Source organism: Brachypodium distachyon, chromosome 4 (assembly GCF_000005505.3).
Source record: "Brachypodium distachyon strain Bd21 chromosome 4, Brachypodium_distachyon_v3.0, whole genome shotgun sequence".
Lineage (NCBI taxonomy): Eukaryota > Viridiplantae > Streptophyta > Magnoliopsida > Poales > Poaceae > Brachypodium > Brachypodium distachyon.
In genome coordinates this window covers 22976581-22993106 of record NC_016134.3, presented here as the reverse complement: position 1 = coordinate 22993106, position 16526 = coordinate 22976581, and the positions used below count along the sequence as shown (strand labels likewise).

Sequence of the window (16526 nt, the reverse complement as noted above, 5' to 3'; positions counted from 1 at the left end):
TAATTAAACTAAAAGCTCATTATCCAGAACATCGAATTAAAACAATTCGAATGGACAATGCCGCTAAATTCTCCTCACGCGTCTTCAATTATTATTGCATGGCATTAGGAATCGAAGTTCAGCACTCAGTCCCATATGTCCATACACAAAATGGTTTGCCTGAATCTTTTATTAAGAGAATTAAGTTTATTGCAAGACCTTTATAACAGAATTTTAATTTACCAACAACTTGTTGGGGTCATGCGGTTATACATGCCGCTGATTTAATTCAATTCCGACCAACTGCATATCATACTACTTCTCCCTTCAATTAGTACATGGAAATCCACCAAGTATTTCCCATCTACGAAAATTCGGTTGCGCTACATACGTACCGATCTCACCACCACAACGTACATCAATGGGACCACATAGAAAATTGGGTATCTATGTGGGGTACAAATCACCGTCAATTATCAAGTATCTAGAACCTCTCATGGGGGATCTATTCACTGGCCGGTACGCTGATTGAATTTTTAATGAGGATCATTTCCTGGCATTAGGGGAGAATTAAAGTACCAAAAAACAAGAATGCCAGGAAATCAACTGGAATGTCCAAGACATTTCTGTCTCAGATCCACGTAATCAAGAAACTGAACAACAGGTTCAGAAAATTATAAATTTGCAACATATTGCAAACAATTTACCAGACGCATTTGTTGATTACAAAGGTGTAACTAAATCCTATAATCCTACACAGAATGTACCCGAAAGAGTGGAGGTACCTATAAAAACTACTCAACCTCCTGCACCTACCGTTCAAAGGAAGAGGGGGAGAGGTACAACAACTAAAAGAGATCTAGCTTCCAGTAAGCAACAAAAGGAACAAACGAAGGAGCCGCGGCAAAGAAAACAGAAGAATAAACCTTCTGAACCTCCTTCTACAACAACAAATGTGAGTCAATATTTGATTGACCGAGATCAATTGGGTAATATACACCCAGTGGATAGCCAACGTCCACAACCCAGCTCAATAGTGCACTCAATTACTGATGCTGGGACATCGGAAAACCTGGACTTAACCGCAACGGGAAATCGCGAACAGTGACCAAAGGTAAACGAAATTTCCACAAATTACTTAGACACTGGAGAAATTTACAATAGAAAGACTACGTTTGTCGACACTTATTTCTCTACTAAGATTGCAAACAACCTTCTAAATGATCATGATCCAAAGACCATAGCCGAGTGTGAAAAACGCTCCGACTGGCCTAAATGGAAGGATGCAATTCAAGCAGAAATAGCCTCGCTCAATAAAAGGAGGGTACAGAAGTAATACCTACACCTCCAAATGTTTTCCCAGTGGGATCGAATGGGTTTTTGTCCAGAAAAGGAACGAAAACAATGAGGTGGTGAGATACAAAGCGAGACTAGTAGCACAAGGGTTCACGCGGAGACCCGGCATTGATTTCAATGAAACATATTCTCCGGTTATGAGTGGAATTACATTCCGATATTTAATCTCATTGTCTATCCAAAATCGTCTATCTATGCATTTGATGGACGTCGTGACTGCATATCTTTATGGGTCATTAGATTCGGACATTTACATGAAGGTTCCCAATGGAATCCAAATTCCGAATACTAACGCAAGACGCAACATGTACTGTGTAAAGTTGAATAAATCTTTATACGGTTTAAAACAGTCGGGTAGAATGTGGTACAACCGACTAAGTGAGTTTCTCATTAAAAGGGGGTTACTCTAACAATGATAACTGCCCATGTGTATTCATCAAGAAATCCAAAGCAGGATTTTGCATTATCTCTGTATATGTTGATGATTCAAACATCATTGACAACAAACAGGATATAGATGAAGCTTGTAATCATCTAATGACGGAATTTGAAATGAAAGATTTGGGTAAAACCAAATTCTGCTTAGATTTACAACTCGAGTACCTTCCTTCGGGATTATTGGTTCACCAAGCTACATATATCCAGAAAATCTTAGAGAAATTTAACATGGACAAATCCTATCCATGCAAAACACCTATGGTAGTTCGATCTCTAGACGTAGAGAAAGATCCATTCAGACCAAAAGGTGATGGAGAGGAAATTTTGGGATCTGAATTCCCATATCTTAGTGCCATTGGAGCATTAATGTACCTAGAAAATTGCACCCGGCCGAATATTGCATTTGCGGTAAATTTACTAGCTAGACACAACGCAGCTCCAACAAAACGCCATTGGGTAGGAGTCAAGCAAGTTTTTCGTTACCTACAAGACAGTAAAGATCTAGGTCTATATTTCCAAAAGGAAAATCAAGACTCTGAATTAAGTGGATACACTGATGCTGGCTATTTATCTGATCCCCACAATGCCAGATCCCAGACCAATTTCGTGTTCCTACACGGTGGGACAGCCATATCGTGGAAGTCTTGTAAGCAGACTCTAGCGGCTACATCCACAAATCATTCGGAAATAATAGCTTTATACGAAGCATCTCGTGAAAGTGTATGGCTACGCAGAATGATTAACCACATACAAGAAGCATGTGGTATTGGTTCGATTGAATCACCAACAATTATCTATGAGGATAATTCTGCTTGTGTTGCCGAGATGCAAACAGGTTATATAAAAAGCAATATAACTAAGCATATTGCACCTAAACTATTCTATCCTCATGAATTACAAGAAAATTGGGAGATAAATATCTTGCAAACCAAATCATGTGATAACCTCGCAGATTTGTTCACTAAGTCCTTACCCAACTCCACATTTCAGAAATGTGTATATGGGATTGGTATGCAACGACTTAAAATTTTGCAAGCATCAGGGAGAGTATTCACCTGAGTTTAACCTATTCATAACATCATATTGCCCTCTTTTCTTATTATGAGTTTTACTCACTAGTTTCTCATAAAAGGTTTTTAATGAGACAATATTAACATAAGATTATATGTCATATTTTCTATTTTCCCCACCGGGGTTTTTGTGGATAATATACAAGACATATTTATTGTTCACATAATTCGATATGAATTATCAAGAGACAATATTCAAAATATGTTATACCATTTTCTCCTTATTTTCCCATTGGGTTTTTAAACGGAGTTTTCATAACATATCAATATTATTATTATTTTCTCAATATTTTTCTCACAGGGTTTTTGGAGGAAAATTACAGGATTACAAGATTCCATGATAATTCAAGATTATACATATCAATGGAGCAAATTGATCAAGGGGGAGTGTTGAGAATAATTATTTATGATCAATTAGGATTAATTATTAGTTATTAATAGTTAATTATGCAGTTAGTGTTGTAACTGTTCATGTCCCAATTTTGAGAAAAATTGGAACGCGAATGCCTAAAACTTGGGACACCAATGCATGTATTGGTGTCCCTTCGCCTTGTATAAAGATGAACATCATTCAATGGAATAAGACACATATTTCATTCTAACAAACATAACTTGGACTCCCTCTGTGATCTCATTTCCAGCATGCAGTTTCTAGGACAACCAAATATGACTGTTGAATTGCAGTGTTTTTCTAGTTCTGCTTCGCAATGGAGTTGGCCTCCGTTTTCACCAACCCGATTCAATTCTGACATCCAAACAAACCCTTGCTCGTTTGCCGTCTTTCATCAAAAAATTTAGAGAATTTCATTTAATTGAGTTTGAATTCAGGATTCAAAACTCATGTTTGTTTGCTACATGGATATGTACAATGAGAGACAACTCAAGAGTAATTATGACATTTAGAGATGAATTGAGATTATGCGCAGATGTGATTCCATGGAATTTGAGATTAAATTCTTGTACCGAATTAGCCTCTGGTATTGCAGGTCAAGAGAGTTTTCAGGGAAATTAAACCGACACACTGCCGAATCCAAAATAAGGGCGCGACAACGAGTAGGTAAAAATGTAGGCACACATTAACGCTAATACAGGTTAACAAACATAGCTAAAGAACAGTTTGGCTGTGCGTGCTGGTTTGTCCCCCAGTTCGATGCACCAGCCGCAACCCCACCAGTTTGTTTGCCTACTTGTACGAAATATGATGTATGACCATAGCTAAAGGAAAGCTACTGACATAATAGTTTGTCCCACAGTTCAATGCACCAGCAACGCCACCACCAGTTTTGTTTGCCTACTCCTTTGTACTCCATATGATGTAATAGTATGGACATGCTAAAGAATACTAATGGCTCTATACAGAAAAATTAGTGTGGTCTACTGTGACATCGATACTAGCTCGTCATCAGACTATTTCGCCGTTGGGTCCGTCCGTTTCGCACAACTTATCTGCTAGTTTTACACACCCGTCCACTTCCGTGCGAGCAAAAGCCACCTGGTATACATCATTGCTCCTTGCGGCAAGGTAGTACCCCAGTGGGTATAGCAAACCAAGAAGACATCTTCTCAATGTTGGCTTTGGCAACATTTTTGATCCTGCTCAAAATACAGAAAATACATCATCAATGACAAAAAAAAGAGTGTCTTCCACATTTAAACAACCTACAAAGTACACTTTAGTGTTTATTGACATTTAGCTACACTGCCAGTTTATTATAGTAAAATAATAACCATGAACACGCAATACATGGAACTTGCAAAATAAAGATGACTTAAATACATACCTCTAATCAGGAGAAATTTAAGCAAACTCAGACGGTCCAACATCTGCAAACATAACAGAAAACAGTGAATCCATAGCATATTTCATCGGTACAAGCCCACAGGACATGGCAGAACGAAAATTAATATCACCCATAGACATAACTCCATACAATGGCCTGATGCCGAACAAAAGGGTCAAATTTCGACCACAGGCAATGCAGCACCCAATAAACAGATGGAAAGACAGGGTGACTAATTACACACATGGCTGCGTGAAAAATCCATTGACCGCTAAAACTGTAGAATCGAAGGCAGCAATAAAAGCGTCTTAGCAGTTCAAATACGGGGTTTCTGAGTTCATGTTTCCTTATTTTGACAAATGGTTCATGATGTTATCACATCCTTTCCCACTACAGGCCAAGAGAACTTGTCTTCTGAAGCCTTCAGAGTTCAGACAGCATAAGGAGGCGGCACATAATCCGAATCTCATCTCCTACTTTCGTAGGAAAGAATGACAGATCAGTGCACATACCTTTTCCAAGGAATCTATATCATCAGCAAGGGGTCCCAAATTTGTATGCAGAAAAGATATGAAGTCCTCAAAACAAGGTGGCAATGCCTCTGAATCTTGCTATCTGTTGAACATAACACCTTCATCAATCTCTCTCTCAATCTGATCCTTCACCAGATCTAGAAGATATCCTGTCTGAGCAAACAGTTACATGTCAAAAATTTGAGGAATGTACTAGTGTTGAAATCTTCAGAAAGCATTCTTGTGCCATTCAATGTACATAGCATGTCTGAATTTAATTAAGATGAAAGTGAGGTTCTTAGCTTTGTCATTTGTAAAATGATTTTGAATAATCTTTTATTCGTGTATGGAGCTCTTAAAACATGACAAGCATGTGATTTGAGAGCTGCATGCAGTAAATTTGTTCTTACCAAAATGGGGCATGCCCTGTCCTTTAAAAGATTATGCAGCACGCCCAATCTCTGAGATGAAGGCAACATTCGAATGATCTGATAAATACATAGTTATAGCTTATAAGCAAAGTTCCCAGATTCAAATGAGCAAAAATGACTGAAAAGAGGCACTCGCTAGTTACATATGGGAAATAGAAGGGGCCATTTCAAATGCAAATATCTGTATACTTGGTGAATCTAGCACACTTGCCTTCTTTATAGCAGCATAAGCTTTTGTATGTATTGATTCATCTGGGTGTACAGATATCCTTATAGTTTCAATCTCCTGTGAATAAATAGCTTTATAAATCCTGAAATTGTCCAATTTAATCTATTTGCAAGGTCAATAGATAAGAGATAGAACATTACCTTTATCATCATAGTTGCAATACGAACTGATAATAAAGGTGTATGCTGACTTGCTGGTTCATTACAACTTTCATTGAAATGTGACAAAAATTCCAAGCTGTGCGATCTGACGTCCCATTGGTAGTTCCTCGAGCGCAGTACATACATAAACATTTGAACCACTCTCCACTTATGAGTGCACCTTGAATTTACCTCCATTAGAGCTGATTGCAACTCATGCGTAGATGGCTGATCCTTATTGCAATATTTGATCATCCATGAACCTGAAAAAACTTTAACTAATCAAGCAGCAAATAAACAAATCCCCAGAACTATCCCCTCCAATCTAATCGTCCCACAAATCACAGAGTCTGTGACAGATACGAACGGTGAAATCAAATTACTGCGATGGGTTTGATCATCACACCTGCTAGATGTGCACCTTCCATAGCCAAGGAAAAGAAATCCAATTTCACCATACCCAACCTGGTACATCACATCACATTTTAGGGAAGTACATAAGCTCACAACAAACATAAGGTGATAACATTAGGAAGTAAAATCGGGTGAAAATAAAACATTAGGATGCCAAAATGGATAGTTCGTTAGGCACCTTCATCAGTTTTTCCAATAGCTAATTTAATGTCATCCCCAGTAAGAAGCCCTAGCCAAGAAAGATCAGATGGTATGGCTAACTGAGAATACACAATAACAAGTGGGCCACAAGCTGACAGTATGTGGTCTTGTTTGCTTTGCGAAATGCAAGGCTGTTAGTACATGGCATAAGCCACAGTACATATTAGCAGTAGAAATACTAATGTAAAACGTAAATGTTTTTCGACAAAGATCTACAGTGAGTTGCTTACAATGTTATGAAGCGCAAACAAACCAAGTAAGGCAGTTAGTTCTTCCTTTTCCTCATCAACCTGTTGGTGAAAAACAAGTAAAGGACAGCCAGTTACTCAGATCAATGATTGCGAGTATATATCAGTCAAGACTCGTAGAAAACAGAAAGGTATTCAAGTAAAGGACCGTTGTTTTGCACATATCCTGAACAGTGTTGCTGAATACAAGAGCTGCATTGAATAAAGCAATGGCATTCCTTCCATGGTGCTCATCCAGCACTGGTATGGTATACTTCACACATCCAATAACAGCTCTCATTGCTATCTTTATATTATGTGCACGATGCCTCTGAATCAAAGGAAGCACTACAAAACATAACAATTTGATTTCAGAGAACAGCAGAGGTACTGTTAATACTTCAGGTAACAGAGGTTCAAACATATATCTCCACAGGAACTGCAGATAGTTGCAAGTGCTTGACATATTTGTCATGCCAAATATATAATCATGTGTAATGAACAATACGAACTAGTGCAAGTTAAATACTTGTGCATATTATGTGGTAGTGACAAGGAGACAAAGAATCAGATTAGCCGACAGGAATGTGCAAAATAACTGGCACATGTATGTATATATCCTGGTCCTACTTAATTCGTTGATGCTAGCTATACAAGCCCAAAGAGAAAGTTTGCTGGTGAAGCAAATGATGATTTTCCAGAAGTGTGACTGCCCATGAAACCCTCACCCACAAGCGCTCAGCTCATCCAACCCAAACCACAACCTCAACCAGCAAGACACATCAAGAACCCCAGCACCCGCATAGGGCACAAGGATCCAAAACAACGAGCTTCAGTTGCCGGCAGCAGGCCGGTGCACACGGAGGCTTCATCACCATCATGGCTTCGAACTGCTATAACTGTGAATACTAATCTACTCCGTCTCTCTTCCTTCTATTCTCTCTCCCTCTCGCATCTAGCATGGTGGTGGTGCCACTGTGCAAGCCAAGACATGCAAACAGGCTACGGGCGCACGAGGTGTTGTGTTTAGTAAATCCAAAAAAGATTAATAAAAATCTGGTTCCTTCTACTTCTGGGTACAAAGTGTATACCTTTTCCAATTCCATCTACAAGTATAATGAAGTAGGAAGAACTGTTCACTACTCGTATTGAACTATGTTTATCAAGAGCCTGCATCAAACAATTCAGAGTTTTGGATATGACTTAAATATCTTCGCAATTTGGAGGATTTAAATACACATTTATTCTTGGTAAAGAAAGCTACAGAAATAACCTCACAGAGTATGAGGACATTATCTCTTGGACTGCATTTGGATGCAAATCTCTGAATTATATCTCTGGCAGCACTGAAATCCCAACAAACAACACCCAGCTTGGCAACAGAGTTCGGAAGCCCTAGAGAAAGAGAATCTACGGCTATCTGTTACATAAGAGAATCAGCAGTGATCAAAGCAGTCCTTGAATCACATATTGTAAATGAGACACAAAGAATCAGTTATGCTGTATTAAATATGGAGTGAATGCTACTATCTACGATTACAACATAATTAATCGGAGTTGCATCAGCTCTCTTCTAGAAAGGAATTATCAAAACAGTGAGTTATTTATTGAAAGTAGCTCAACGGTATGATGTCGTCCAGAAGCAGTTTCTAAATTTTGGAATCAGGTATCTAGCAAGCATCAATGTAAATAATTTCACTATGTTTAACCTCACTTATTGCTGACGTTATTCTAGAGTAATCATGGGGGAGCTATGTAGAGAAGCTGGAGCTACATATTTTCTCAGAGCTATTTCTTTTATGTTTGTTCTTCAAATATGGAAGGCAATCAGATTTTAGTACAGAATATAATACATGCATGCAGAAGATCAAGGAGGCGGACAGCTCTAAAATCTACACTCATTTTCACTTTGATGATCTGCTCTCATGAGCAAATAGGTGTAGTCACCCTTCAGTCAAATGAGTTCTAGCATTTTCTTTGTGCCTTTTCTGAATTAGATCAGAAAAGATTTTCTGTGCAATGCATTGATGTAATTTGCTTATCTCATCGACACAAAAATATATGCAATCCAGTGAAATGCAATAGATGCACACCTTTTTTTTTGTAAGCATTGTATTAAGAAATGAAAAACCGATTGGGACACCTGTTGCTACACATGGTTGATGTTGAACAACCAGGCACTGAATTCATTCTACATGGTTTGCAATGGCTCCGCTCACGCTTCTCAACTGCTTGTAATGGATTTAGTCAACTAATAGGATTCTCAGCTAGTAATTTCAGAAGGATCCGTACCTGATTGCAAGACGGGCTTGTTAGGAACCTATACACCTGCCGGAGCATCATCTGAGCAATCATAGCCACCTCGTACACGTGGGACTCATCTTCCAAGCTCCATCCCGCAATGTTGTCGGCAGCGGAATCCAGGAGAAGGGAGATGGCGGCGGCGGTAGCGTAATCGGGGGCCTGGATCGGGCAGTACACCGGGGTTTAGGGTTTTAGGAGGGGATAGGAATACATAGAAATGTTCGATTGATTACCACAGAGAAGTCATCCAGTCGCTGCCGCAGTGCAAACAGGGCTTCTTCTACGGAGAAATTGTCTGGAAGGAACGCGGCGGAGGCGCCGGCGGCCATGGAGAGCGAGCAGAGTGTCGCGACTCGCGACCTGCGAGCTTGGGGGGGAATGGTGGCTACGGCAATTCGCAACGGGAAAAATAGACTTACATTTATTTTTATTTTGAGAATCGCTTACTTTTCTGAAGGACAGGACCAGTAGTTCGCTGGTTAAGCCCGACCAGCCAACGGCCCGTATACAGAAAGTTTTAATCCCCTGTCTTTGATACACGGAAAGTTTCCAATCACGAGAAAAACTAATTAATCCAGCCAGGTAATTAGTCCAGAGCCCTCCGCGCTCACGCTAGGGACAGCAGGTTGTGCATGCACATTACTTTTGTTTCTACAAAATTCAAAATGCTGCAACTTTCGGATCGAGAGTCCAAATTATCATCCGTTTTCACTGTTGGCTCTATCCCGACGAGATCTTCAAAACTAGTTCCAAGTTTGATATATTTTGACAAACTTTTACAAAAAGGAACTTTTCCAATAAACAATGCAACTTTTTCATATTTTTTTGCAACTTAGTTGTAATAATCGACAACTTTGTCTACAATGCTACATTGGAATGTACGTTGTTCGTAAAAAGTCTACCTAACCTGCTACCAAAATGAGACAAAATTGCTTGTAGCACACCCTAAATTAGACAGCAAAGGTGTTAATGTCTTCTTCGATGCTACAATGGAGAGAAAGTTTTTTTTGTCTTAGCAATTTTGGCTCTTATACTGCCAACTTTGGCAAATCATGCAAATGCATTGGATGAAAGTTGCTAGAGAGGATCAATGGTAAGCAACTTTTTAGGCTATATTTTGTAACTATCTAGCAACTTTATATCAATCAGCCTAACAATGTGCAAAGTGTAGCAATTTTGACTCAATATTAAGCACTTTGTGTCAACTGCTAAGCAACTTTTTAGGCTATTTTGTAACTATCTAGCAACTTGTATATATATCAACCTAACAATGTGCAAAGTGTAGCAACTTTGACTCAATAGTAAGAAACTTTGGGCCAATACTAACCAACTTCTTGGATTATTTTGCAAACTATCTAGACATATTTTTAACCACTATGTATTCAAAAACTAGCCTAACGATGTACAAGGTGTAGCAACTTTAGATCTACAATAAGCAACTTTTTACGTTATTTTGCCAGTTACCTATGCATAATTAGCAACTTTGTATTATAAAATGAGCCTAACAATACGCAAAATTTATCTTATTTGTATCAATAGTTAGCAAGTTTGACTGCTATACTAGCAACTTCGTTTTCTATACTGGCAACATTGAGTACCATTCTTGCAACTTTACCTCCTATTTCGACTACTTTGACGGGCATATTAACAACTTTGACTCTTATATACTAGCAAATTTGACTCATATTAGCAACTTTGCCTATAAACCGGCAACTTTTGCTCTCAGAGTAGCAACTTTGGTTGCCACACTAGCAACTTAGGCGCCCATAGTATTGGCAAAAAGAAAACTTAGACGCCAATAGCAGTGATAGTTTTGGCTCCGTTGTTGCAACTTCCACTCCACCGCTTTGTGTATCTAATCGCAATTTTGGCTTTTATATCTGCAACTTTGGCTCTTATACTAACAATTTTGGATCTCATACTCGCAAATTTGGATCCTATATTAGAAACTTTGAGTCTCATAGCGACAACTTTGATCGCGACTTTCGCCAATATGTGAGAATTTTGTCATTTATGCTCTCATACTAGCAACTCTGCCTCCTATACCGACAAGTTCTACAATTTGGTTCCTATACTTGCAATTTCTAGTTTTTGACTCGCATACTAGCAATTTTGGTTGCTATGCCAGCAATTTTGACTCAAATGTAGCAATTTTGGCTGCTATACTGGCAATTTTTTTCTCCCACGCCGGTAGCAATTTTGCTCCATTTTAATAATTTTCACTCCACCACAAACAACTTTGGTGTGCTCTAGTGGCAAATTTAGCTAATGTGTTGCAATTTTGTCTTCGGTGTTAGTGATTTTGACTCTCATACTATCAACTATTGCTCCCATACTAGCAAACTTTAGCTCATAGTAGCAACTATCGCTCCCAATTTTGGCTCCTATACCACGGGTAGTTTTTTTTATCCAATCTAGCAAATTTCTCTCAACCACACACATATTTAATGTGTCTGGTCGCAACTTTCTCTAATGTGTGACAACATTGTGTTTTATGTCGGCAACTTTTCTTACAAAGCTGTCAACTTTGTCTTTTGTTCTTGCAACTTTGAATACTTGTAACAATTTTTAATTAAAGCAACCATGATGGATACATTACAACCTAACTACTCATATTTTAGCAAAAAAAAATTAGCGTCTTAGCAACTAAATACACATGTTTAGCAACTTTATAAGAAAAAAAATTCGACCAGGCACTAACTTGCAGCCCGTATTTCTCACCCTCTATTTTTTCATGGGCTGCAGGCCCCCTCTCACACTTCTTATTTTTTTCTTTCCTCCTGGGCCGCACCTCACCCTCCTGGCCCATCTCATGGGCGAGCACATCTCCAGGAGTGCAGGTTCGTCATCTTCTTCCCTGCGTTCAACCTCTTCCAGAAGAGTTCCAGTGCTTGCCACTTCTTCAATTCTCTCGGTCCCATGTGTTTCCCCTCAAATTAAAGGGTGGGAATTCTTCCCCTTTACCCCACAAGCTGATTCTGCCCTTTAACTCTGCATTTCATCTCCTGAATCTTCCCCAATTTGTAACCAAATGCTTCGAGGAGGAGGGAGGTCGGGGTGACCAAAGGCTTCGAGGAGGACGATGGAGGCCACGACGGCAGGGAGAAGGAGGCAGGAGCTGTGATGGCAGCGAGGAGGAGGAGGGCAGCGATAGAGATCTCGTAGTCCCGCTTGGTTGAATCGAAAATCGCCAGCAGCTACCTCGATTTCGCCGGAGATTACCCAAGGGGAACGGCGCGAGAGGAGGCTGGGAGGGAATAGGAGGAGCGGGAGCAGGCGGGAAGAAGGGGAAGGGGGCCGCGGCGAGGACGGGAGGAGGCAGCGAGGAGCAGGTGCGACGGGGAGGCGGACGGGAGAGGAGATGAGAAAAGAGAAAAACGAGTTGGCAAGCCACCTGGTCGGGGCGCGCATGAACGGTTTGATGCGTCCAGCTATATCGCACGACGAAGAGCTGCGTGCGCTCGCTCAACCGAAATAGTGCAGCTGCACGTTGTAGCGATTGGGTTTTTTTAAATCTTTCGAGAATCGCTTACTCTTTTCTTTACGGCGTGCCCTGCGACCTCCCATCCACCATCCACTGGAAATCGGATGGCCCGAAACAAGTCTAATCAGAACAAGCACATGCAGCAGCAGTTTCGCGTCAGCCCAACACGCACAAGAACAGAAGTGCAGATTTATAAGGACATGTTATACGATTATAAGACAACAGCAACACTCGAGGCATACAATAGATTATACACAAGCATTCTGCAGTCCAACTTGAGGCATACAACAGATTATACACAGGCATACATCAGATTATAAGATTTCAGGCATAGAGCTCCAGAAGTACAGATTATACGATTTCAGGCATACAGCAGATTATACGACTTCTTTCAGGAAGGACAGATTGAAATCATGTCAATTGCACAACACATCATTGACAATATGAGACAAAAGATAGCATTTGACGGCCTGAGCAATTGAAATTTATAAGCACTTAGCACTGGTATCTGTTCTAACATGATCTTTAAGTACATAAGTTTGGCCATTTACTTGTACAATTAGGCCACAAAATTCAAAATACTATAGTCAACCCAGTCCAAAATACTAGTCAATATTGTCCAAAATACTATTTGCCCTAAATTGTACACGCTAGAACATATTTTCATCATAAATGTCATCCATCAAAAGCTGCGTGTAACTGATGATGTTGTCGCACCCTTGAAGATCCAAATGTGCTCCTTTATGCTTGTCATCCTTCTCCACTCCTACGTGAGGCTCTACATCATCATGTTTCTTTTGTTGCTGCGATAAAAAAAATTGCAAGTAGTTTAGGAATGAATGGTAACAACATATAATGTAAATATTGCAACATATCTTAGCTTCTCTATTTTTGGATGCAGCAACTTGAATTGGCCGCCTCCCCTTGAGTAACTTATCAAGCCAAGTTTTCTTTCTCCTTAATTTTTTTTATGGAACCTTCTTTTTCTTGAGCTTTGCAGCGGTAAGAAACTCATTTGTTTGCTAAAGATTTGGGTCAACATTTTCTTGGCCACTACCTTGCTTATTCATAGTATTGGTAGTTGCATTGAGTTTTTCCTCAAGTTGAGGACCAATGTTGTCAAGTGCATTTTCTAACATGAGACAACATTCTAGAGAGTTGACTACTTTATATGCCATTGTGTGAAATTTGTGAGACAAATTCTAATTTTGGATTTTCTACCACGTTTCTTCCTTGTCTATCAAGTATGCTTCCGTTACGGGCTTCTCTAGTCCATCTCTTTAAGTAGTAGTGTGTTGGCAATGTCTTTGTATTCATCAAATGAGAACTTTGAGACCATGTCCACATAATATTCCCGTCCTATTGAACATTGCACAAGTACATGAAACTGTTTGGGTCAAAGAATCACCTGCCACTATGCGCTCCTCCTCAAATTTCAGATCACCATGCAAACTCCCAACAACAATAGCAAACTTGTTATTTCCATCCAATATTCTAGTGCATGCAGCCATGGATCTTTCATATTCACTTTGAAAAGCTTAAAAAATAACCGGAGTGTACTCTTTGCTTGCTAGCACCAACATAGGTGTGTGCATCTTGATTCTTGGTAACTTCTTTCTTACCTCAAATTCAGATTGCAATTCCGTTGTTCTTTTTACTTCTATTGTCCTCTCAAAATGCATCAAGAACCGAACAATATGAAAATCTGATTTCAAATGTTTTTTCAATGAATTATTGAAGCTCTCACTGAGTTGTGTACTTCTCACTCCCAAACTGAAAACATCTCTCATATAACATTCATCCCATTTTTCTTTCAACTTGTAGATACTATCTAACCAAGTTTTCTTATACACCTTTTGTCTCATATTGTCAAATGCTTCTTCAAAATCTTCTTTGTTCTCATAACCATACATACAATCACTAAAATCAGTGAGAATATGAGACTCCTCATATTCATCTTTCCCCTCATCTTTCTCTTTACCTTCATCATTTTCTTGACCCTTCACTTGAGTTAAATGTTTGACAGCATTCTGCATTATATGAAAGGTGCACAATCCATGATTTGATTCCGTGAAGACTTTCCCAATAGCTTTCCCCATCACTGCATCTTGATCTGTGTAAATAGTTCTAGGTTGCCTTCCATTATGTGCAGCTAGAAAGGTCTCGAAAAGCCATGTAAATGAGTCTCATGTTTCATCAAATAGCAGTGCACACCGAAAATGGTGGTATCTCTGAATTGATTGAGCCTAAGAAAAACACCAAATGGCCTATATTCTTTGTTTGTGCCAAAAGTAGTATCAAATGTGACGACATCACCAAAGTGTGCATAGTCAAGAACCATTTTAGCATCAGTCCAGAATATGTTGGTTATATGTTCCTCATAATCCAACTTCAAAGCATATTGGAAAGATGGGTTCTCAATGATTTTGTCATGGAAATACTTCAACATACTACCGGCTTGTCAAAAAGCCAACTCCCTCTGCCGCTTGCTTCGCAAATGGTTCTTTTGGTCACGACAAGTGTAGCCGAGGTTAAGTGGTCCAGCAACTTGACGACAAGCAAACTTGTGTGCAGCTTTTGGCGTAATTCTAGAATCCTCGACGGTTTCTATTTCAAAAGCTTGCATTTCAGAAATCTTCCTTTGTGATGCCATTAAGTGACATGTTTGTGGTAATTGAAGATAGTGATTGTGGTCTAACACAACATCAGTGATTTCATAATTTCTTGCAAGTCGATCCAATGTTATAGTCATCCGAGTTTTGCAATTTGTCCGAGCTCATCCGGGCAGGGCACGCGGTGCCTTCACCACAGCAGGGCACTGGATCTCGTTGCCAAACCTCCCGGTACCACCCCACCTATCTGCACTCACCGTGTTGTCCACACACGTGTCCACTTCCATTTCTTAATCTCTTTCCACTTTTGGTTAATCCTTGACACCCACGTTCCTCCTCTCCTGTTTCTCTCTCGTCTCTCTCTGTTCTCTTTCCTCCCCTTCTTCTTTCTTTCTCCAGCAAGAGCCAAGTGCCATGGCATGGGAAACTGACTTTGTTGCTGCGGCGCTCACGGCCCCTCCTCCTCCTCCATCTCCTCCCCGTCCGGCACGGGACGGGCTCCCGCCGAGCTGCTGCTCTATGTGCCGCAGCAGCCCTACTACTGCCGCCGCACCGCCGCAGCTGAGCCCGTCCAAGATGCAGCGGTGGCTAATTAATTCGAGAGGAGCTGACCGGCCGGCCAGTTGCAGGCTTGCACCACCAGCGTTTCTTGCTCGGCCAAAGATTCCCTTGAGATTCAGATGTGTGTATGTGTGCGTGATGTGTGTACGTGTGCGTGTATTTGGATTTCTGTTTTCTTCTTTGAATTGAGAGTGCGGGCAAGAAGCAAAGATGAGCAAGCAGCAGATGCGCGCCGCCATCTTGTTATTTTGCTTTCGGATCTTCTGCTTTCTTTGAAGTTTTGTGCTGTGACTTTTTAGTACCGCCATGTACGGATGTAACATGGGTACAGGAAGAGGTACTGATTTTTTGTGATTGTTCGTACTGTGATTTTGTCCTGGTACATGATGTATCCAGCTTCAATTTTTTTTTTATGTTAGATCCATGAGGTACTGTGTTTTGATGATTGTTCGTACCGTGATTTTGTCTTGGTACATGATGTACTCCGCTTCGATTCTTTTTTTCCATGTTAGATGATTGGTACCGTGTTTCGATGATTGTTTGTACTGCGATTTTGTTCTAGTACACGATATATTGTTATGAATTGATGTACAAAGTCTTCATATGACGAGGTACTTTGATTATTTCTTCTTCTTTTTTCTATCTCCATTGAGAATTGAGGAGGTACTTATCATGTACTGTGATGTAATTTATCGTTGATGAGGTACTTATTAATTGTATGAGTTGAGGAACTATCATGTACCTTGATGTATCTGTGATATACCTTCATGTACTTGTCATATAACTT

The 16526-nt window shown here is 39.9% G+C and overlaps 1 protein-coding gene and 1 long non-coding RNA gene across 5 annotated transcripts; both read right to left on the bottom strand.

Moving 5' to 3' along the window:
• Positions 1-3899: 3899 nt before the first annotated feature.
• On the bottom strand, positions 3900-5629 carry LOC104584564. The gene is made up of 4 exons (XR_732325.3): positions 5547-5629; positions 5137-5310; positions 4625-4667; positions 3900-4436 (listed from the first exon to the last, which is right to left on the bottom strand). It is a non-coding gene; the product is annotated as an uncharacterized LOC104584564 (long non-coding RNA).
• A 175-nt stretch (positions 5630-5804) lies between these two features.
• On the bottom strand, positions 5805-9520 carry LOC100836486 (aberrant root formation protein 4). Of its 4 annotated transcripts, none has more exons than XM_014902228.2 (10): positions 9316-9520; positions 9071-9241; positions 8052-8198; positions 7870-7948; positions 6948-7126; positions 6782-6841; positions 6529-6682; positions 6343-6401; positions 5937-6199; positions 5805-5853 (listed from the first exon to the last, which is right to left on the bottom strand). In XM_014902228.2, exons 1-8 carry the CDS (start codon positions 9409-9411, stop codon positions 6388-6390), a joined length of 900 nt encoding a protein of 299 aa, XP_014757714.1. In that variant the 5' UTR covers positions 9412-9520; the 3' UTR covers positions 5805-5853; positions 5937-6199; positions 6343-6387. The 4 variants fall into 4 exon arrangements, with proteins under 4 accessions (XP_014757714.1, XP_010237751.1, XP_014757712.1 ...); XM_010239449.3 differs by having other exon boundaries at positions 6529-6579; positions 9316-9519; XM_014902226.2 differs by lacking the exon at positions 6529-6682 and having other exon boundaries at positions 9316-9519.
• Positions 9521-16526: the final 7006 nt, after the last annotated feature.

Coding starts and splice junctions, on each gene's coding strand:
- LOC100836486 (XM_014902228.2), bottom strand. CDS start 9,411: ATGGCCGCCGGCGCCTCCGCCGCGTTCCTTCCAGACAATTTCTCCGTA. Junction 7,949..8,051: donor ATGTCCTCATACTCTGTGAG/GTTATTTCTGTA, acceptor TGTTTGATGCAG/GCTCTTGATAAACATAGTTC. Junction 6,683..6,781: donor TGTTTGCGCTTCATAACATT/GTAAGCAACTCA, acceptor ATGTACTAACAG/CCTTGCATTTCGCAAAGCAA.